The sequence below is a fragment of the Triticum dicoccoides genome, chromosome 2B, assembly GCF_002162155.2.
Source record: "Triticum dicoccoides isolate Atlit2015 ecotype Zavitan chromosome 2B, WEW_v2.0, whole genome shotgun sequence".
Lineage (NCBI taxonomy): Eukaryota > Viridiplantae > Streptophyta > Magnoliopsida > Poales > Poaceae > Triticum > Triticum dicoccoides.
The window spans coordinates 265228223-265251835 of NC_041383.1; the positions used below are offsets into that span (position 1 = coordinate 265228223).

The 23613-nt window shown below is 44.6% G+C and overlaps 2 protein-coding genes across 22 annotated transcripts in view; both read right to left on the reverse strand.

The window, feature by feature from the left end:
- The window catches only part of LOC119363451 (protein disulfide isomerase-like 5-4), a 7710-nt gene extending 2251 nt beyond the window's left edge, over nucleotides 1–5459 (reverse strand). The window contains exons 1-9 of one of the 3 annotated variants that reach the window (XM_037628804.1): nucleotides 5329–5459; nucleotides 5128–5231; nucleotides 4657–4747; nucleotides 3012–3106; nucleotides 2359–2416; nucleotides 1188–1372; nucleotides 848–905; nucleotides 723–763; nucleotides 553–627 (exon numbers count right to left, since the gene is read on the reverse strand). In XM_037628804.1, the coding sequence (XP_037484701.1) occupies nucleotides 553–627; nucleotides 723–763; nucleotides 848–905; nucleotides 1188–1372; nucleotides 2359–2416; nucleotides 3012–3106; nucleotides 4657–4747; nucleotides 5128–5168 (644 nt within the window). In that variant the 5' untranslated portion in view covers nucleotides 5169–5231; nucleotides 5329–5459. The other 2 variants (XM_037628806.1, XM_037628805.1) reach the window with 2 other exon arrangements.
- Nucleotides 5460–10238: 4779 nt separating this feature from the next.
- LOC119363453 lies at nucleotides 10239–17181 on the reverse strand. Of its 19 annotated transcripts, none has more exons than XR_005173975.1 (9): nucleotides 16705–17181; nucleotides 16447–16622; nucleotides 16269–16355; nucleotides 15449–15470; nucleotides 14997–15119; nucleotides 14477–14702; nucleotides 12915–13011; nucleotides 11943–12169; nucleotides 10239–11283 (listed from the first exon to the last, which is right to left on the reverse strand). XR_005173975.1 is itself a non-coding variant. In XM_037628807.1 (5 exons), exons 2-5 carry the CDS (start codon nucleotides 16579–16581, stop codon nucleotides 14799–14801), a joined length of 372 nt encoding a protein of 123 aa, XP_037484704.1. In that variant the 5' UTR covers nucleotides 16582–16622; nucleotides 16705–17181; the 3' UTR covers nucleotides 14691–14798. The 19 variants fall into 19 exon arrangements, 1 of the variants encoding a protein (XP_037484704.1); XR_005173974.1 differs by lacking the exon at nucleotides 15449–15470 and adding an exon at nucleotides 15568–15593 and having other exon boundaries at nucleotides 14997–15112; XR_005173965.1 differs by lacking the exon at nucleotides 15449–15470 and adding an exon at nucleotides 15568–15593.
- Nucleotides 17182–23613: the final 6432 nt, after the last annotated feature.

Genomic DNA, 23613 nt, shown 5'->3' on the forward strand with positions numbered 1-23613 from the left:
GGCTTTCGCTAAATATGCAGAACTGAAATATTTTAGTTACTTTACTGGCGCCAAACAGAAAGCCAGTGGGAATGAAAATAGACAATCCTGCCACTGTTTATCCGGTATGCAATATGGAAGATAGGTAAATGCTTCAAACTCATTCTTTTTTTCTTTTCCTATTTTTGCGGGTGCTTCAAACTCATTCTTAATCAAATAGTTCCAGAAGGAAGGAATAGCACCCACAAGAGCAGCATGCAAGGGCACACTAAATCATGACAAGACGGTGGGATCATCATATAACTTCAACAGATATTTACAATCAAAATTAATCAATTCTCATGGTAGAAGACAAACGAGGATTTTGGATTCCAATGTACTCCCTCTAAAGAAATATAGGAGTGTTAAACACTTATATTTCTTTACAGAGTAGCATATTCATGTGAAGTCAGTCTATTAATACAGAAAAGGAAAGGTTAAAATAAGAAGAAAGTTCAATTTTGGACGAAAGAGAAAACCCATCGAATTAAAAGTATATAATCAACTCTAATTTGATAGTTAATTAGTACACACCTCTTACACAGTTCAACTTCCTCAGTGCAGTCAACTTTGCCGAGAAGAATTCTGCCATCCATTTCAGGGTCATATCTGAATATAACAAATAAAATCAGGATGGCAATCAAAAGCGTAAAATCATGAATCCCCAAGCCATGTTAGGGACAAAAAAGAGCAAAAGCATATACCTCTCCCTTATTATTTGCGCAGCCTTTTCCCATGAAGGTTTCTGAAGGATTATTGATTGATCAGAACCATTTTAACTTCTCCATATACACTAAGTGAAAGGGAACATAAAGAAAATAAATCTAACCAGACGATTGCTCCAATAACACCAGGGGGCATAAAAGTTGACAACCAAAACAGGGTACCTGGAAAGGAATATAATCTATGATAAATATCAACCTCAACAATAAGGGAACTCCGGCAAAGAATAGGACAGAGCTAAATGCTAAATAAAAATCAAGAACAGAATATGATTGGCATGCAAGACTGAACCTGGCGAAAGTAATTAGAACTTATAGCCTATAGAGAAACAAGGAGTACTGATTAAATAATTAAATATCCACAAGAATGTCTAGCAGTTAGATGTTGGTGCGTAAAATATCTTTGACAATAGGTTTCACTATTAAACAAGATACTTGAATACTTACTGGTGAGAATAGCTATCAAAATTGCGAGAGGACAAGGCAACTGAACCATCACCATGGTATTCTTCAACATCATCTCCATGTTTGTTGACAGTGGGTATAGGTCCAGCATGGAACTCAGATCCAGTAGGTACTAAATTCCGATCAATTGAAAACTTGCGAACAGTTTTCGTTATGTTTAGTCTGTTCTGCATATGTTTTGAACAGGAAACCAAGGTTAAACTAGTATAAGAAAAAAAAAGGGCATGCTATGGAAAGAAATAAGAAAAAAAATAGGAAGTCATTCCATATGTACAAAACATAGTACACATAGGTCCCCTACTTTTTCACACAAAAGCAACTTCAAAGAAATGGAGGCACTGACCTATTTCATGATTTCAAGGATGGTGTAAAAAATATATGTAGCTTACATTTAAGGGAAATACCCATTCTGATCCCTAAACTCTCTTCTGCAGGGAGAGTAATTTTTTGCGTTCTTCCTTTTGGTGCTTTTATGACAGGTGCAATGGAAGCAGCCGGGTTAGCAGCTTGGCGCCAGCAATGAGGAGGAAGGCAGTCAGCAGTCTCAATGAGGCTTGGTCTGGTTGGGGAGAGAGAGAGAGAGAGAGAGAGAGAGAGAGAGAGATGCGATGATTGTAGGAGGAAGCCAAAAAAGATACTCCCTCCGATCCACAATAAGTGTGGCAGTTTTGAACTAAGGTTAAACTAACCTTAGCTCAAAACTGCGTCACTTACTATGGATCAGAGGGAGTACTATAATTTAGTTTTCTCTGATTTCTGTCTGGGCAAGTGTTTGGTTCACATGTTGGGCCTTCTATCGTCTTGGGAGCTTTTTTATCTGACTGGTGGCAAATTGGCTACTTAGCTGCTACATAGGCCTAAAATTAGGTGAATTCTGTTGCGAGAGGGTTAGTTGTGATGATTTTCATAACCAGGATCTTTAAAGTACACCGCGTGAAGATGAAATTTTCCAACACATAAATCTAGTGTAAGAGATTTTCAACAAGCAACGTAATAAGGTACTCAACAAAAAAATTACGGAAAGCATAAGACCTGATTCTGTTTCCCCGTTTTAGGTTATTCATACGAAAAGGAAGACACATTTTATATAATGTTGCATTTTCGGAACTAGAAGAGAGCATATAAAGCACGGTAGGAAGAGATCGAATCTTACTGTTCCCAGCACATCACTGACATCAACTGATGCAAATTCACATGAAAGCGCAGGAAAGCTGCAAAATGCAAAAGCCACATAGTGAACAATCAAGGGAATAATAAGGTTGCGCTGCCTATCATTATTAACAAAGTTATCCCATCAAAAACAAAAATATCAATCTGAAATCCGAACAGACGGCTAGGCTACGTGTATACCTCTTACTATGAATTATGGTGTGCAAACAAACAAACGAATATCTGGCTAGTGCTTGAAATTTTCCCAAAAACATGGAGCACCAGTTCCAATAATAGATCTCAGATGCATACGTAGACTAGGAGGAAAAAAGATAATAATGGATGACATAAACCTATTATGCTATGAACAAAATTAAAATGGAACTAGTTGATGGCAAGACTATTAACCTAAGTACACATCAGATGCTTCTTGACAGGATTCAGAGAAGAGTAAAAACATCAAGAAACACGCAGTGACATGTCTTGTGCTGCATATATAAACTGCGCACAGGTAACAGGTAAATAACAATAGCAAGTAAAATTCCATGAAGTGTCCGCAAAACAAAGAGCAACAGATAGCAGAATTATTGATGAAACATAAAGGCTCAGGTTTAAACTATGTATTCAATAATGCTCGCGAAATGCTACCAAATTCACCTCAAGTTAAAATCTATCCGTAAGAACTCCCCATCTGAACTCCTGTCAACAATTACAGATGTGGTGGTATTGACTGCTAAGTAACTACTCAACTCCTGCAACAACAATTTAACAGCTTTAGATGAAAGTAACCTCATCATATATTGCAATATAAAATTAAAGATCAAGAATACAAGACCATGTAAACATTATTCAAAATTGCTAGCAAGTGCAGGAATTGCAATGCTTAACCAATGAGGACTCAAGTGATGAAGTGATGCATTGGTTCCAGAGTAACTAGTACACCATGTGATGTCATCACACTGCCTAGCTTTAAGTTCCCATGATCATAGTTGCTTTCATAATCTATGGCACCATGTTGATGCTCTAATGATAAATAAATAAAAGTTTATTCGAAAGGGTTTGGACTACATAACTTGAAATGGTGTAGCAATTAACTACTACAGCAAACCAAATAGTAGCAGACCAATTATTCACATAAACAAAGGTGTTGAGTATCATGACTATTAGGAAACAGCACCGCCGCCCAGTGGTTCTCCCTGCGGCTGCACCGACCCACGCCGCCGCTGCGTCACCCTTTCGGGCCATAGTGCCGCGGCATGCTGTCCACGCCGCCGTCCCGAGGCCATTCCCGCGGTTGCATCGACCCGCGCCCTGCCGCTGCGTTGCCCCTTCGGGCCGTAGTGCCGCGGCCCGCGGTCCACCGCTGCCCCGAGGCCGTCCGCTCCAGGCCGTCCCCGTGGCTTCACCGACCCTCGCGCTGCCCCTGCATCACCCCATCGGGCCGTAGCGAGCGTGGCACACGGTCACCGCCGTCGCCCGACCCGCGCGCTGCCGCTGCGTCGCCCCTTCGGGCCGTAGCGCCGCGACACGCGATCCACTTCGCCGTCCACGTGCGTTGACTTCTGTGTGGTATGCGCCGCGCCACATTCCTAGGCGCGGGAATGTCGCCGTCTGCGCCGGTCTTCATCATGTTGTCGGGTTCTTCCTCACCTACTTCGAGCACCATCGCCGCGCTCCTAACCTAGCCGCCGCCACCGCCGCTCTTCTTCCCGGTCCACGGGGACTACCTCGAAACCAGCCACCCTGACTCGACATCGACCACGGCGTCCCTCGCACGGCTACCTCGACCACGGCTACAGCACCCTGCGCTCTCGGCTACCTCGACATCGGCACAAAGGGCTACCGCCTTGCTTGAGCAACCTCGTCGGTTTTCAATCCAGCCACGACTTCCCCGATGCATCCACCGTCCGACTGTGGGGGGGTGTACGTCGGCTTACCTTCGGATTATTCTCCACCGTTGTCACTGCGGGGGGATGTTGAGTATCGTGATTATTTTGAAACATAGGATAGACTAGGAATTATTCTAGCTTGTCTTGTATTCCAAGATCATGTACCCCTATATATATGCCCACGAGGCTAAGCAATACAACAACGAATCCACCTTATCCCCTCTATTCCTTTTACAAAAGGGCAATGCCCTTTTCCTTATGGTTGTGTTCCTAAGTGTAATCTACAAACAAAATCGAACATGAGAACAGCAATGTTACTTATTTTGTGCTACATAGACTGAAACCAAGTAAGATAATGTAACCTGACAAGAAGTACAGTATAGTTGATAACAGAACAGAAACTGGAAACAAACCATTCCAAACAAAAACACCATTGCCAGTGCTGCAAATATGGATAATCCAGCGCCAGATAGTGATGCCTCCGTCAAATCCCTAGGAATTTTCCTGCAGACAGCCAACACAAAAAAATATATCTCAATACGTTACCACTTCAGTAGAAACTCGAAAAAAGCACTGCACAATGCCAGAAAAAAGGTCACATGCCCCCACCGACCACCATTACAGCATACTGTAGATTTTTGCATTTTCGGTATTACCACGTTCGAACATATATCATCTACGGTGCAGTTCTCCAGAAACAGACCGAGTTAATCATTCTGTTCTAGAAAAAGACGTAAATCATTGCTGCCGAGTACCCAAGCTCGAAGTAAAAACATCAATTCGTAGCCAATCCCCCGAATACAGACAGTAACCCGACTAAACCAAACCCCACATTCACCGAATCCCGCCGCTAATCTGGAGATCGGAAGGGAAGCGAATGATACCTGTAGAAGTCGACGGACTTCAGCTTGCTCGAGGAGATCATGGCTGCCGATGATGACGGCGTGGCAGCGCGCCGGGTGGTCGGATCTGCCGGGTGCGGAGAGATCTGGAGGGAGGGGAAGGAAAGAGGTGAGATTTATGTGGGGAGATCTCTTCTTTTCGTCGTTTCGAAAGGTGTGCCCGCGGATCTCACCGCCTCCTACCTCCGGGAGTCCAGAGTACCGCTGCCTTGCCTTCGATGTTAATTGCGTCCAGCCACGGATACGTATCCATCTATTTCTACTGGAAAAAAGTCCATTTTAAACCCTGAACTCGTAGGCGTTCGGCGAAACGAACCCCCAAGTCGAAATTCCGATCGATTGCACCCTGAACTATGCAATCCTGTCTAAATCAAACCCTGACAAATGTGAACCGGGATTTGTCTAGGTAGTGGGCTAAGGAGCACCCGTCCTCCGCGCTGGGCCAGCCCATTTATTTTTTTTGTTTGCTCAAAAAAACTTATCTTTATTTTTCTATCGCTCTTTTGCGGCAGAATCGTGGATAGCGTCAAACAGAAGAGCTTCCGCGTGGGGCTCGCGCAAACGGGCCGGCCCATTGCCAGGAAACGAGCGCACGTACGATAAAAAATGTAACGAACTGTAAAATTGTGCGCCTGGTTGGATTCGAACCCAGGACCTTTCGTTGGATAGCAACAACGCCAGCCACGGCAGCTAGCGATTGGTCTTGGTACTAGAGTACAGCGTAAGTTTCAAGTAGTACGGTCAGCGGCAGATCCGTTTTTTTAATCTTCATTCAAAAAAATGAACAATTTTTTCTTGAAGAAATTTAAAACTCAAAAAAACTGTTAAAACGTGAACAGTTATTGAAAACATGAGCAAAAAATTATATACGACGAACAATTTTTAAATATACATTGAACATTTTTTAAGTCTACGATGAACAATTTTTAACTACACAGCAAACATTTTTGTGATATCCATTGAAATAATTTAAAATATATTATACATTTTTGTGATATACGATGAACAAATTTTATACATTGAACATTTTTGTAATATAATTTGAACATTTTTTAACTACACATTGAACAATTTTGTGATGTGCGCTGAAAAACCATATAAATACCCGTTGAACATTTTTTTGTTGTACACTGAACAATTTTAAATTGTGATTTTTTTGAAAAAGTGAATAAATAGCAGCGACGGCAACCACACTAGCTACCTACTCAGTGTGTATATATTGCAGCGCCATTTTTAAAGTACAATGTATGTTCTTTTGAAGTCAGTTATATGTTTTAATTTAGAACAAATATTTGTAAACAAAAAAACAGCACGGGGTCACGTGTTCAAGGCACACTGTGCGCTTTTTTTTAGCAAAAAAACAAAAGCGGGCCAGCCCAACAGAGCAAGTTGTAGCACCCTTTGTGAATTTTTATTTCTTAACGGAAAAAATTAAGGCGGGCCGGCCCAGCGGGGTGGAGGCGTGTACGCTCAGCGAAATCCCAGCAATCCCGGCCATCCAAACGACTCGAAGGTTTGATTTAGACCGGGATTGCATAGTTCAGGGTACAATCGACCGGGATTTCGATTTGGGGGTTCGTTTCGCCGAACGTCTACGAGTTCAGGGTTTAAAATGGACTTTTTCCATTTCTATTGCTTTCCTTTTATGTATTTCTGAAAAATGCCGTGTCAAGTTAGAAAATTAATTTGGCCCTATCCTCATCTCAAAAAATAAATGCCCCTGTATGGCTGTATCCCTTTTTTTTATTTTTAGTTGGAAAAATGCCCCTGTATCCTGAAAAGTTAATTCGGTCCTAGTATTCACAGTGCTGAGTAATGTAATGTTTTTTTTTGACAAAGAGTAAATGTAATGTTAACGCAGGCACATACACCCACGCCAAGCACATTCAAGAGACTGAATCGACACGCCATCTTGACATTGACGAAATAGTCACAAACTTTTTCGTGGTCGATGGGAACGCCTCCACCCACTGAACGCACAACGCCAAAAGCCTGAACAAATTCAAGAAAATGTGAGTATCAGTGTCAAGTCTAGGACTTAAACTTTGATGGGTTGAGGATGTCCCTATCCTCCTAACCCAATCAGGTTGGTTCACAGTTTATATTGCAGTATATGTTCTCCTATATAATTCAAAAGTACTCCTATACAATAATGTATGCATAAATTCAAGTTTATAATCTAAATATTCAAATAAATACGGTAGTCAAGGTTTTTGATGTTTAACCTAAGACATGTGTTAGTGCAATTGTGTGCCTTGAGAGTTCTCGAGATTGTTGGAGAAACAATGAGCGACTAATGTGCTTGCTAGTACACATAGAGAGATTAGGTTCCTGGAGTTCTTAGGAGTTTGATATAAACTCGGAAGATTATTACTGCACAACATAGAAGAATGCTAAGGCTATCGAGAAGATTGCTAACGAATGTATTGCGTGGCGGAAGTGACCCCCAAAAATTGATGATGCAAGCAATTGCTACGGAGCTCGGTCCGAGATGGTTGACTACAACGGCGAAGGAAGAGGACGAAGAAAGATGTAGCATTTTCCTTTGTAGCTCTTTTTCTATTATTTGAGTCACAAGACCACCGTACTACTAAGAGTGGTCATAGTGTTTCAAAACTTATGCTTATTTGATGCTTAATCGAAACATATACTAAGCGAGATGTAAGAGAAATTTCTTTGTTTTTCAAGACATTTACTTGTCAGCCACAGAAGATCATCTTCTAGGCTACGAGAGAAATGCTCAAACCAAGGAGTCGACTTTACTTGTTCCTCAAGTAAAGTTGTCGGGTGTGTTTGAAATCCAACCATTAGATACGTGTCAGTTGATCACTGGCTGGACGTCGTGTCCTGAATGGTCATTTCCCCCTCGGGATTGCTTCGGCTATAAATAGACACCCCGCGCCTTCCGAGAAGGTTGGTTGCTCTGTGTGATGTTGTCACCTATTACAGGTAGGGTCAATGACCCATCATTCAGGACCCACATGGGGCCCATCACCACCACAGGTGGGTCCCTGGACCATGCCAACATTCGGATGCATACATCGGGAGGATCACTCGGACAGCTCGACGGCACTCGAACGACCACACTTCACTCGGCTGATGGACCACCACTCAAACATAGAAGGCCGGAGGACGTCGTGGGAGCTGCAACGGTCGAGGGATCCTAAGTCATTCATTAAGTAGAGTCATAGCTACCGTTACCTGTAACTGTTGTAGTAGAGGCTCATTATACTAGTAACTGTCTCATTCAATGGCATTAATTGCCTCGGCGGCGTGGGAGACATGGGGCTACAGCGCACTCTATATAAGTCGCTCCCCTCTCCATAGTTGGGGACGTTCAACCTTTGTAACCACTAGATGACCCGTTGCGCCGATGGCATGTATTGTTACACAGAATATTTATAATGGTATTAAAAAGAAAGGAATAGGCATTCTGCTTGGCGAAAGATCAGTAGATGGATGTGGTGCACATAAGTAATAGATATGGGGTTACATAGATTATAATATAGACGGCAGTTGTACAAAAGCAATGCATGGCATCATTAGAGACCATAGGTAAGTTTCTTTCTATCATAGAGCCAAATTAGATGTTTTTAAAGCCACAAGCTATGCGTGCACAAGACCTGTGTTGCTGTTGATGGTTCATTTAGAGCACACGGATGATGAGGGTCAGGCGCCAATGGCGCAAAGGCCGAGTATAAGCCAGGTATTGGAAGAGTGTGCATTAAAATATATAAACACGTAATGTAACATATGGAAATAAGTACGGATTAATGATAAATAGATGGTTCATGATGATACATGTTTTCTAAGACGCAAAAAACTGATCCAAACCAAGAGTTATCTGCAAACAAATTTTTAAAATAGTTTGACACGTCTAACTCATACTCCATGCTATATCTCCAAGTCCTGCGTTATTTACAAACTCTTGTAAAAGATTAATGAATTTCAGAATTTCATATCACCGGCTTACAGTTCAAACCCAAACTCGAGGCATATTTGAAACCAAATCTGGAAAAGGGCAGTCAAATACTCCTGATAAGTCTTGGACACTTTCACAAAGTTATATTATACTCCCTCCGTTCCTAAATATAAGTCTTTTTAGAGATTTCAATGCGGACTACATACGGATGTATATAGACGTGTTTTAGAGTGTAGATTCACTCATTTTGCTCCATATGTAGTCCGTATTGGAATCTCTAAGAGACTTATATTTAGGAACAAAGGGAGTATAAGTAGTAGCATATGTGAAAATTTCAAAGATATTTCTGATGAGTTTTGAGCAATAAAATTAATCCTGAGTAGATTATGAGGGAGTAGAGGAGTAAGAGATATTCCAGTCATTTTCATATATATTTTTTCAACCTCTCCCTTTGTTACTGACCAGTGGGTCCCTCTCGTGAACCCACCAGTCAGGCTGGCAGCGCCTGCTCATGGGACACGCGCCCGCAACTCCCTGCCCCTTCACGTTTTACTCATACTCCTACTCCACTACCTTCCTCCTCAATCCATTTTCTCTTCCTCCTAGATCCTCTTTCTGGTCGAGCTCGTCGGGTACACCACCGCTCGCTGCTGCAGCGCCAGCCATAGGAACGGGCGGAATCCAACAGCCCACCGTCCGGCTCGACGTCCACGCCCCAGGGTCCAACATGCAGGCCCGCTGGACGCCACAATGAATCGCCTCATTTTTCCAATGAGTCCTTGATCCTAAGTAGTTTCCCTAACTTTGTTCACCTCCGACCATCGTTCTGATTCGATTCCTGGACACCGAGCATGCAGAGAACTTTTGGACCGAGGCCGCCTTCCTCTGTTCCATCAGCTGTCGTTATGACGCCACCGCGGTCGTCATCCTCCCCGAGTAACTCCAGGAACCGTGAGTAACTCCAGGAACCGTGGCTCCGCGTCTCCTCTGGCCCAAAGGTTCGAAGCTGCGGGTCTCTCTTACTTCTTCCTCGACACTGACTGCCATTGCTGCCATCCTGAATTCGCTGTCATCAGTCCTTGTGCCATCTGACATCGCCACGAACAGCAAGGTGAGAAGCCGCCACTGCCTTCTCGTGCCTTCTTTTCTTTGTCAGCATCGCTTTTTCTCATTTTTGGTCCAGGCCAACATGGTTAGGCCACGAGCTTGTTGCTGCTCGCTTTCGCTGCTTACTGCTGCTACTTCTGTTTGCTGTTAGTTGGCTGCTCGCTATTGCTCTGCTCGCTGCTCGTGGGCTGCCTGTACTTGAGAGAAAGAGAGAGCTTTTTGCTACACAGAGTACTATATTATGTGTTCATCAATCCAACAGTTTGCTTGTGTGCTTGTCTAGCTAGCTTGCACACACGTAGCTTTCCTGGGTGATTTCATCTACCAAGTTCAGAAACCAACATATTATGCTAAATCAAGTTGTCGCTAAGTACGAAAGTTTACTCTAATAGTTGATTTATCAAGAAAATCACACAAAAAATGATCAACATGCTGAATTTGTAAAATCTATAAAGAAATATAATCATTCCAGTTCTGTTTGTAGTACTGCTATGGAGTTGGGATGGGTTAACTTGTACTATAGCAGTAGAAATAAGCATATCCAGTATTCCTTTAGACATAAAAGATAATGTACACTAAAAAAATACATCTATTTTTTTAAAGCATATTTAACCTGTACTGGTGAATAAGTTCTTTAAGCTCATCCAACTTAGTTTTGAAAATGAACAAATCCCTTTCATGACATAATTTAATACATCATATTTTTTTGCAGACATAGCCAATTCAATATTCTGATATGCAATAGTTAAAAAATAGGAACTGCTAGTACATCATACATATACGTAGTATATAAAAAGCATGGTTAGAGTTCCTTTGTTATTAAAAGGCTCCCTCTTGTGAGTTTAATAGCAACTTAGGATAAAATCCTGGATCGCTAGAGTTCTTTTGTTTAATAGCACTTTTGGTAGAAAATAGAAGCTTCAGCGAGCACCAAGTCATAAACTGACAGTAGATAATTCCAAGAAGAATTAGATTATCAGTCCGTCGTGGATTCTTCTCATAAACAATGCTACCATGCTCTGAAGTTTCTCTGTACTTTACCGATCTGTACTTCTGGTGGGCAAATGCAAGTGCCTCTCTTCCATCACCAGCTACAGCCGCTCCTTCAGCTGCAGCCATGGAAATTACAGCCAAACAAACACACCCTAAGTAATACTAAGAAATTGGTTAGGAATAATATGTAACGTATATATAAAATAACCAAGAGATATGGAAATTCGTATACATATTTTATTGATAATAGTTCTTTATCTAAGATACAGAATTCCATGTAAACACATTTCCTACCACCATATGACATATTATGGTGCCATTTCATTAATAATAATGGAGATTATTAAGAAATGATTGGAAAAGATGAACTACAAAATAAAGTAGCATCTCTATACGGGCATCAAACATATCACCCATGCTAACGTAATAAGCGCATACATGTAGCATTTGCACTGAATAGAACATCTGAACATGAATAAACAATGTCATACAATATTAATGCAAGGGTGTCATGGACAGATCAAAATATAAGACCAGTTCCGCAAAGAAGCATAGGCAGAGATGCATCACATATATATAGCCTTGGTCACCTAGTTTATGGTAACTCAAGGCACCAGTTCATACCACCTATGTTTCTAAATATAAGATGTTTTTTAAGTTCAATTAAACTACGAAAGTGACTTATATTTAGGAACAAAGGGTGTACATTATATACAGGAGCACTCGGGTTTAGACAATGTCCTATCTACGGTGGTGTTTCAAGCATATAGTTCACCTGATGTTCCTTCTGCGTTCTGAGCATTACAAATCGGCTTCCTCATCTATTCATCACCCGCTCCATCCTTCACCAGCAACCCTCATTCAAATTAATTTCTTGTTGGAAAATGTCCTTGTTGTGCTGAGCCTCTGGTGGAGGGGGTATCATCCAAAAAAACAAAGCCTTACTATGTTTGGGAGGAGCTAACAGCATATAGGAGTCTTGTACATGCCCCTGAATAAACCCTGAGATGGAGAAGGAATGTATGGTGTGAGAAATCCATAACATTAAGTTGTTGGAGTATTGCGTGGGAACATGAGAATCTAGCAACGCTACTTGTCGCAAGGTCAAATCCATTAACTGAAAAGAGAAATAAGAAATAACTCACAAATGAGAACACAAAGAAAAACAGAGATTTTCTATTATGACAGGGTTTTGGCAGTACGAAACAAACTGCATTTGAGATAGAAGAATGTAGAAGTATTACACACCCATGTCAATGGATTGCCAGGATGAGACACCATGCATGTAAACCAGATTCAAAAGGATAGTTGAAGAGATAAACTTATGCATGCCTTGATGCAAGTGCAATGATAACTAATATGCCATATATATATACCGGATAAAGTCAGCCCAACCAAAAGCATATGATCACATAAGTGTACAATAGCAAACGGCGAGTGCAAAGATAAGAAACATAACGTTGTTCGGATGTGGCGTGTTTAGGTCACGTTCGCCTGTTTTTAGTTCAGAAGGAAATTAATTGGAGTACTATTCCTATTTTCTAATTACATACGACAAAGATGGTCGAGAGAAATTTTATATTCTATAATCAAAGATACAAAGTAGGAGTATCACAACAAGCAGTAAGTCTTAGTCATGTCTGTATCCATCCTCTACAATTATTGACCCCCATTTATTTTTGGTCACGGCCACACCCAGGGCGTAATTCAAGCTATAATTTCAAATGTGAAAACAGAAGTCATTTACCTGTTGCGGTCCTTACATCCATCAAGATGGTCCTACTGATTCCTATGATGGGTTGTGCTTGTGCATGAGCAAAAACCAACAATAACCAACTTGGGACCTAAAAAGAAGAGGACATTAAATTCATTAACTGAAAACTGAATTAATCGAGTATGGAAAACTGAATTCATTAATTGAACTCCTACAAAGAAGAAGAGTACAAATACATTAACCTATTTCCCCCGCAAAAAATACATTAACCTATCTATGCATCATCTCTGTGGTTAAAGATCCCAAGCTCCTACATTAATAATCGACTACAAAAAATGAATTCATTAACTAAATCACATAGATAGAGAAAGTTTCTCAATGGCAATACTTAGTAAACTCTAAGATCAATCCGACATTACCAATGGGAACAATTCAAAATGTGTACTTGCTTGGGTATATAGTTTTAAGATAAGGCAGTAGCAATGACACAATGGAACACAACAGTTCTATAGGTGACAGTTTTATAGCTGTCTAGTATTATGACCAGCCATATCGAATTTTCGCCATATATTTACCTACTTGATGAGAGAAAATGACATTAAAGTAGGCTGGTGTCATAAAGAAACCATCATGATTGCAGATTCACCATCGTGTTTCTGAATAGTACATGAGTTCCGTGCAATGTGAAGGAAGAAAACAGAGCAAGTACTCCACTATAGTACGAAAACAACATATACTTACTTAACCCAACAATTGTTTTATCCAATTAAACCTAAAAGCGGTGAAAATAAAATTTTGATGCGAGAGAATAACTGAAGAGAAAAATCTGCACAAAACGACACATGTTAAATATACTCTAGTCACTACTTAAGTAAATTTGTAATCATTCGCAGAAATATTTGCTATGCTATTTGAAGGAAACAAAACAGCTTATACCACAGGAGCAGAACATAAATATCCTTTTGACTCAAACTATACCACATTATCTCCTCCAAAATTCACAATGCTATCAATAAGAGAGATCTTGCACTGAAAACAGAAGAAACAACAAAGAGAATTCGCCTCAACCAAATCTCAGTTTTCCTGAATATACCTAGAAATCGAATCAGGGAGACAGGCTACAGAATAACCCATAGATCTTCTAAACAATTTACATGGTCAATGGCTGATTGTACATCATCAACTATCTCAACCATGCAAGACACGAAACTGTACTCCAGAGTCCAGATGTAACTAATCTGCTTTCTGGTAGCCCAATACTTTGTGAGCAACACGCTCGCAATACAGATTAACTCCTGCAATACATCATTAATAAAAAACACAAGGGGAATCATCAATCCACATGTTTCTAGGTATTTTGTTTGACTGTACTGACTGAACGAGGGCTCACATGCCTTGAGTGGAAGAACAAAAATCACAAGGACTCGTAGAATATAATGCACCTAAAATTAGAAACATTTACCTAGCTAGCAATAAGATATGCATCAGCATAGAAATGAAAGATGTAATCAACCAACTCATACTGGTACAGAGAAGGTCAGGAAGAGAGATAGGACAGGGGTAGAGAGAGGCCACAGAGGGGAGCCGGGGAGTACCTACAGTTGGACAGAAGGGTGGCCACGCCGACGTGCACACGCGGTGGCGAGGAGGAGCTTTAGTAGGTGACCTGAATGCCGACTTTCCTAGGGGCTCGTAAATATGCGATAACAGTTCAATTGCATGAAGCCGAGCAAAATATTTTAGGACATGAATCTTTGATCTGGATAGTGCCAAAATTGCGTAGTAATTTATCCTTGCCATCACAGAAAGCACATGCAGTACCTGACATGAAAAGTAAAAAGAGAGGGAATTAATCACACCGATAAAACCACACATCAATAAAAAAGAGGAAATTATGTACAAGATTATCCATAGAAGTCAAGGTGCACATGAAGGTTGCACTGAATAGCATCTGTGCAGAAGAAATAAAAGAACACCAAATTACACATTACTGAAGTGAACATAGCAATAAGCAGCAAAATATAACAGGATACAACTTTGAACATGTTGATCGGCAATTCTATATAGCTTGCAAATACACCAATGAAAGGTAGCGTGCAATCTGATGATACAAACCTGGCTAAAATTAGTAGAGTCAAAGCGCTTAAACCTGGAAGAACATAGTGGCACCACAAAATTTCTCTCAACCACCTTTTGGCTAGATTTATTTTAGACGGTGGAGTGTACAAGCCCTACAAACTGAAACGAACAATAATAAGCAGGAGGATGACAAACAATGCAAATAAAAAAAACAGTTCATTCGATAGCAAACCACAACGCTAATGGCTAGTCAAGTGAAAAATATAGATGGAAATGATAAAAGCAATCATCCATATATTTTGATACAAATAAGGGCATATCCAAACATGGCATGCATGACAACCTCAAATCCATGGGGTCTATTTGGTTAGATCAGAATGAGCAAAGATGGAAAATAGCCACAAACATTCAGCACAAGAAAACAAAGTTTTGCATCTACACAGCAGTGAAGCAAGGCAATGAGCCAAATTAGTGCATCTACTACATACTTGACTCACTCTACACTCTAGGCTGACATAGCATCACATTAATGTCAGGTCACTCGTAGGAAATAAAATAAATTGAAGACCAAGATTTGCGTATGGTGAATGAAGGAATGACGGCATACCTGCAGGAGAAATTCATCGCATCAAGCTACAAAAAAACAAAAAAGAGAAGTAAAACCCTCTATCATAGAGCCTCTTCCCTGTGAATTTCTTAGACACAGAAGCAGCACAAAGGAAGACGTTTTTCCATATAACATTCATAAATGAAGTTTTTACTCATTATCCATTGGTAACATAGACACCTTAACATAGAGCCTCTTCCCTGGTAGACGAACAACTACTCCCTCCGTCCGGAAATACTTGTCATCAAAATGGATAAAAGGGGATGTATCTAGACATATTTTAGTTCTAGATACATCCCCTTTTATCCATTTTGATGACAAGTATTTCCGGACGGAGGGAGTACCAGATTTGACATTAGTGTGTTGAGACAAATGGCATATCAAAAATACCAATACATTTAGAAAAAATGGATGGTCAATGACTAAATCGAACAAAGGTTCAGATACTACAGGTAATAACTAATCACTTGACTAATTGCAGGTAATTCATAATCAAACTACTGAAATGGCATGTACAGGCAGTCACCAAGATTTGTAATGCAGTCATAAACCTGCACATTAAAAAGTTTTTAATTGTTCTTATTCATGTTCCGCCTCATACAATTGATCCAACCAACCTATAGCGTAGTGTGTAAACTTTTAAAAAGAAAATACAAGAAATTATGGGGGAAGATGGTTGCAGCTTGCTTAGAGAGGGGCACCTTGGAACTATCAAAGAAAGATCTGTGCAAAGCAACGCAACTTTGTACGCTCTGTGGGAGGGGAATCAACCTCCACCCAAACCCTATCTGCATAACAACAACAGATTAGGAAGACATGAATTAGAGAGATGAGCCCAGGTCATCATGGGAAGACAAGGAAAGGAAAAGAAGAGCTTACCTGTGTTTGAGTCTCCCCCACGAACTGGAAGATGTCCTCGAATTCTGCTCCTCTGCACGCAGCCACCGGGGTGGAAGCTCGACGAGGATAGATACCTCCGTTGTCGCTGTTGCCCTCACTGCATCTCACAGTCATCCCGTGGCCTTCCTAGACCGTGTGTGCTGCGTCAACCCTATCTGAATGGACGAGATTGGAGGATGAGCAGCAACGAGGCAGAGAAAAAAGGAGGGTAATGGGGAAAAGAGAGAGGGGACTCACCCATTCAGAGCGGCAGCGAGCGCCATGGAGGCCACTTGTTCCTCGAGATCCCGCCAGCAACGAGCGCCATGGAGGGACATGAAAAAAATGTGCGCTTGGCTATGGAGGCAGCAAGGACGCGGCCCGGAGGCGAAGACGGGCAGCGGACCTAGTTCGTCTTCCCCGCGGCTGCACCCCCACCGCGACCGGAGTGCAGTCCCCGCCGCTCTTCTCAGGCACGGATCCACCACCCGTGTGCACCTTCTTTGGCGCCGCCGCCGGAGAGAAAAATGAAGGAGAGGAGGCGGCGGCATAGTGGAGAGCAGGGAAGGAGGGGATCGGGGCTCACGGGGCGAGGTGGGGAGGAAGCAGGTGAGGGGGATCGGGGCAGAGGAGAGCGTGGCGGCGGCGGCAGGCGGATCCGGCACGGGGCAGAGGGGAGGGGTGGCGGCGGCAAGGGGGGCTCGGGGGGACGCAGGTTAGGTCGCTCTCGCGCGGGGCAGGCGACGGCTAGGGTTTCTCCATGGCAGCGGGTGAGTTTTATACATCTGTATTTGCCTGTACATGAAATTACAAAAATGCCCTCGGCGGGGCACGAAATTTACCGGCGGTGGCAGCAGCGATTTAGGGGCGACGTGGCCACCTTCCTTCTGCCTAGCGGTTCTCCAGGGTTTATAGGTTCAATATCCATCAAATCAAAGCAAGCCTCAAGGCACGAGACGTAGTGCTTTTACCTTCACCGAGTGAGGGGCCTGAACTCGTTAAACACCGAGTGTTACACATGCGTCGTAGCTAGGCTCTGCCCCTTATCCGTACCCTAGTACTTATTGTCAGGATCATAACCATGACAGTTGGCGCCCACCGTGGGGCTAGGCGTCTAGCAGAAGTTTCACGGTGTAGGTGGATTTCCTCATCATCATGTCAGTCGGCGGCGAAATCCGTTTTGGGATGATCTCCTTCATCCCTGATCACTCAGCGTGGCTACGCGAAGCCCCGCTGGACGTGGAGGCGTTGCCTGTCCGCGGCGCGACACACTTCCGTGCTTCCTCCTACAGAGTCCTCCTCCGACAGCCCTCGACTCCGTACCGAGTGGTTGCCAACACCATCATTGCGCGTCGTTGCAAGCGCTCTGGGCATTCGCGGCTACAACGCTGGATCAAGCACGCTGTTGCCACCCAGGCAACGGCGGAACATGTGGCGGCTCTCGAGTTCGACAAGCCCGCCCTTGACCTTTCTGATGGATCACTCGATGATTCCTCGGTGGAATCTGGTCCGAGAGCATCAAGTCGACCGCCGAGATTCTCACGGCGGACAACTCCGAGCACCGCGCACCCTCGGGACACACAAAACCCAAGGACAGACGTGTGGGTGCGTCTCATGTCAACACTGACGGCGGCATTCCGGTCCACGAGCCGTACGTGCTCCAAGCTCTCACCCGGGAGCAGCGAGACGAGCTCCGACACAGGAACGAACAGCTCCTGAACACCCCCATCATGGGGACGACCCCCGAGGCGTTGGCCATGGAGTCGACTCGCATGGCTACCTTGGCAGAGCGCGATCACCTCGAGCGGCTTCAAAGGGAGCTGGATGAGCACGAGTGCCGTCAACCCAGTTCCAGTCGGCATAAGCACCGACTTTACTCAAGTGACCAGCCTCGTAAGTATCAAGTCCTAAGTGCTCCATTGAAAAATCTGGCGGCTGCCACTCGGATCACGGATTCCATCCAGCCCTCTGGCTCTACGGTCGGGGAGGGGATTCGACAGATCCAGGTGTTCTTGAAGACCGCATTATCGCAAAACGTGGCAGTGTCCCAGTCTAAAGATCGGATCCACAGCGCATCAGTGCGCACGGAAACCATTCAGTTGGCACATAGCCCACTAGGCTCTTGTAGGCGCCGAGTCACTTCCTCCTCAAGAGAACACTATGAAGATCTGAGGCATGGTCGAGTCGAGTCTCCCCGGCGTCACGATGACTATGATCGCGCCATGATGTCTCCGCCATGAGACGGTGCATACGGGCGTCAGCCCTACGATGCCAGGCGTACACACGGCAACGATTGTAGGCCGAGTCTCGCCCGTCATACGAGGGACACTCGAGACCCTTTGTTCAATGCAAGATTCGTTCTCTCTCAGAACTTGGTCGATAGGGGTCGAGCCCTGCGAGAAGGCCAAGATCACGATGTACCGAGTGGTTACGTACCATCGATCCCCAAGTGCTTCAGCCATTACATACGAGCGGCAGAGATTAGCCATGGGGATCAGCAAGTTCACTAGCGAGTCAAAGCCTAAGATTTGGTTGGAAGATTACCGAGTGGCAATTCAGATCGGCAGCGGCAATGACAACGTGACCATGAAGCACTTGCCACTAATGCTTGAGGGCTCCGCTCAGGCCTGGCTAATGCCGCTCCATCCAAGTAGCATATTCTGCTGGGATGATTTGGCAAGAGTGTTCGTCAAAACCTTTGAAGGCACATACAAGCACTACAAAAAAAGACACATCCGTGACATTTTGGGCCGAACTAAATTTTTTTCTGTCATACAAATGACACTTCTATGACGATAATTGTGACAAAACCCGGTATCGTCATAGATATGGTGGGCTCCTACTTCTATGACAAAAAATCATGACAGAAAATGGGCTTTTCGTCCTGGGCAGGCCGGAGACGCAGCTGCATGACATTCTTTGGGCCGTCCATGACGGAAAAAACCATGGTAGAAGCGAGGGCAAGGAAAATTTTGGGGAGTTCCCGGTTATGGTGGGTGGTTGGGGGCCGAGCGATGGGTGTTTCTCTCATACATGTACGCGCGTGTGTGCGAGGCGTTGGCTCTAACTGAACCCGAGCGAGGCGTTGGGCTCTAACTGAACCCGAACGATTGCATTGCAGGCTACGCGTTACTGAACCCGAGCGATCGATCGATGGCTGTTCACTGAACCCGATCGAGCGATTCCTTCGCTACTGCTGCTAACTGAAGCCCATCGATGCTGCCTCTGGGATGAACAGTGAGCGTTGCGGGGGGGTGGATGAACAGTGAGCGGTAACGTTGCCTCTGGATGAATAGGACCCCGATCGATCGAGCCGGTTGGGGCTGGATGAACAGGCCCCCGTGGAGTGGAGGGCTGGATGAACAGGACGACCCCGTGGAGGGCTGGATGAACAGTAGACGATGGAGGGGTGCCCGTGGAGGGGTGGTTGAACAGTAGCCGATGGAGTAGCACGCGGTGGAGGCTGGATGAACAGGAGCCCGTGGAGGCTGGAGGAGGTCGACGGTGGAGATGAACAATATCCCGTGGAGTCCCGTTTTGCGGTACGCCACACCCCTCCCGATGAACAGGAGCCCCGTTTCGATTGTAGCGCTCCAACACAAGTCCGTTTCGTCCGTTTTGCGGTACGCCACACCCCTCCCGATCAACAGGACCCCTGTTTCGACCGTAGGAGGTCCGTTTCCTCCGTTTTGCGGTACGCCAGACCCCTCCCGATGAATAGGATCCCGTTTTGAATGTGGCTAGTCGAACACAAGGTCATTTCCTCCGTTCTGCGGTACGCCAAGCCTTGTTTCCATCGCTTGTTCCGTCCAAGCCGGTTGGCTCCCATGCGTTCTGTTTCCTTCGAATGAACACGACGCATTCCGTTGCCTCCCAATGAACACGATGCATTCCGTTGCCTCCCCATGAACACGACGACGACGCAGTTTCTCCGTTCCGACCCAGCCATGTACACGAGCCCTGACCGTACGTATGCGTGAGTAGGCGTTCGAGACCCTGCCCGTATGTACGTACGTGGCCGTATTTTCTTTCTCGCACCCTGGCCGTTGTACGTACGTGTACATGCTACGTGCGCGCCTCTACTACGACACGTGCGCGCCTCTACTACGGCACGTGCGTGCCTCTACTAGGACACATGCGCGCCTCTACATCCACCAGTATGTATGTACATGTTCGCGACCAGAATGACAACGCTATGTACGCTTCGACCAGGTGGGTCCCGACTGTCAAGCACTTCCTTGCATGCGAAGATGTAGCTGGTGGGTCCTAGCATTCAGGGGGGCGAATCATTTTTTCGGACGTACTTCCTTGCGTGCGAAGATGTAGCTGGTGGGTCCCGGCAGTCAGGGGGAAACGTTTTTTCGCAAAATACAGTGGCCCGTCCGGTGGGTCACTGCTGTCAGGTGGAGGTATGATTATTTTCCGCATAATAAGGAGGCACTTCCTTGCTGCGGCTGTGGACCCAGCTGGCAGCCTCTCCATGTATAGTCCACGTCCGATGGAAGTCGTTCCTTGACCACATTGACCACGCCGCGCCGAGAGCACCAGAACGGTGGACGACAACGAGGACTAGGAAGGGGACGACACGGAGCCGGGGAAGACGTGGCAGTGGATGCCCACGCGGAGAGGAGTATGAGGGTTCTCTCATTTAGCTACGGCGTGAGGCTACCGTCACCGCAGGGCCTGGCTAGCAGTGGGAATAGTAGGGGGCGGTGAGGCCTCCGCAGCAGCACAGCCGGCCACGGGAGGCAGGAGCAGGCGGCACGACCGGCGCTGCTTTGGGCGACTGGAGCAAGAAGACCAGAGGTTGAACAAGCACTACGGCCGTTGGATGGACATCGTACGGTCACTGGAGCTAGAATCGTTCATATTGACTAAGTTGACAAAGCCCTCCATCCCCATCAACTTAGTAGGCCCACAAGTCAGCCTCCCACAAGGGTGGTGTTGGGGAACGTAGTAATTTCAAAAAAAATTCTACGCACACGCAAGATCATGGTGATGCATAGCAACGAGAGGGGAGAGTAATGTCCATGTACCCTCGTAGACCGTAAGCGAAAGCGTTATGACAACGCGGTTGATGTAGTCGTACGTCTTCACGATCCGACCGATCCAAGTGCCGAACGTACGGCACCTCCGAGTTCAGCACACGTTCAGCTCGATGACGATCCCCGGACTCCGATCCAGCAAAGTGTCGGGGATGAGTTCTGTCAGCACGACGGCGTGGTGACGATGATGATATTCTACCGGCGCAGGGCTTCGCCTAAACTCCGCGACGATATGACCGAGGTGGAATATGGTAGAGGGGGGCACCGCACACGGCTAAGGAACTATCACGTAGATCAACTTGTGTGTTCTAGGGTGCCCCCTGCCCCCGTATATAAAGGAGGGAGGGGGAGGTGTGGCCGGCCCCCAAGGGGTGCGCCTGGAGGAGTCCAACTCCCACCGGGAGTAGGACTCCCCCCTCTTGCCTTGGTGAAGAAGGAAAGGGGGGAGGGGAAAGAGGAAAGGGGGGCGCCCCCCTCCTTGTCCTATTCAGACTAGGGGTGAGGGGGCGCGCGGCCTGCCCTGGCTGGCCCTCCTCTTCTCCCTCATGTCCCATGTAGGCCCGATAACCCCCGGGGGGGTTTCGGTAACCACCCGGTACTCCAGAAAAATCCCGGTTTCTCCCGGAACGTTTCCGATATCCAAATATAGGCTTCCAATATATCAATCTTTATGTCTCGACCATTTCGAGACTCCTCGTCATGTCCTGGATCACATCCGGGACTCCGAACAACCTTCGGTACATCAAAATATATAAACTCATAATAAGACTGTCATCGTAACATTAAGCGTGCGGACCCTACGTGTTCGAGAACTATGTAGACATGACCTAGAACTATTCTCGGTCAATAACCAATAGCGGAACCTGGATGCTCATATTGGCTCCTACATATTCTACGAAGATCTTTATCGGTCAAACCGCATAACAACATACGTTGTTCCCTTTGTCATCGGCATGTTACTTGCCCGAGATTCGATCGTCGGTATCTAATACCTAGTTCAATCTCGTTACCGGCAAGTCTCTTTACTTGTTACATAATGCATCATTCCGTAACTAACTCATTAGCTACATTGCTTGCAAGGCTTATAGTGATGTGCATTACCGATAGGGCCCAGAGATACCTCTCCGACAATCGGAGTGACAAAACCTAATCTTGAAATACGCCAACCCAACATGTACCTTTGGAGACACCTGTAGTACTCCTTTATAATCACCCAGTTACGTTGTGACATTTGGTAGCACCCAAAGTGTTCCTCCGGTAAACGGGAGTTGCATAATCTCATAGTTACAGGAACATGTATAAGTCATGAAGAAAGCAATAGCAATATACTAAACGATCAAGTGCTATGCTAACGGAATGGGTCATGTCAATCACATCATTCTCCCAATGATGTGATCCCGTTAATCAAATGACAACTCTTTTGTCCATGGCTAGGAAACATAACCATCTTTGATAAACGAGCTAGTCAAGTAGAGGCATACTAGTGACACTATGTTTGTCTATGTATTCACACATGTATTATGTTTCCGGTTAATACAATTCTAGCATGAATAATAAACAATTATCATGATATAAGGAAATAAATAATAACTTTATTATTGCCTCTAGGGCATATTTCCTTCAGTCTCCCACTTGCACTAGAGTCAATAATCTAGTTCACATCATCATGTGATTTAACACCAATATTCATATCTGTATATGATTAACACCCATAGTTCACATCATCATGTGATCAACATGCAAAGGGTTTACTAGAGTCAATAATCTAGTTCACATCGCTATGTGATTAACACCCAAAGAGTACTAAGGTATGATCATGTTCTGCTCGTGAGAGAAGTTTAGTCAACGGGTCTGTCACATTCAGAGTCGTATGTATTTTGCAAATATTCTATGTCTACAATGCTCTGCACGGAGCTACTCTAGCTAATTGCTCCCACTTTCAATATGTATCCAGATAGAGACTTAGAGTCATCTGGATCGGTGTAAAAGTTTGTACCGATGTAACTTTTTTACGACGGGCTCTTTTTATCACCTCCATAATCGAGAAACATCTCATTAGTCCTCACTAAGGATATTCTTGACTGCTGTCCAGTGATCTACTATTAGATCACTATTGTACTCC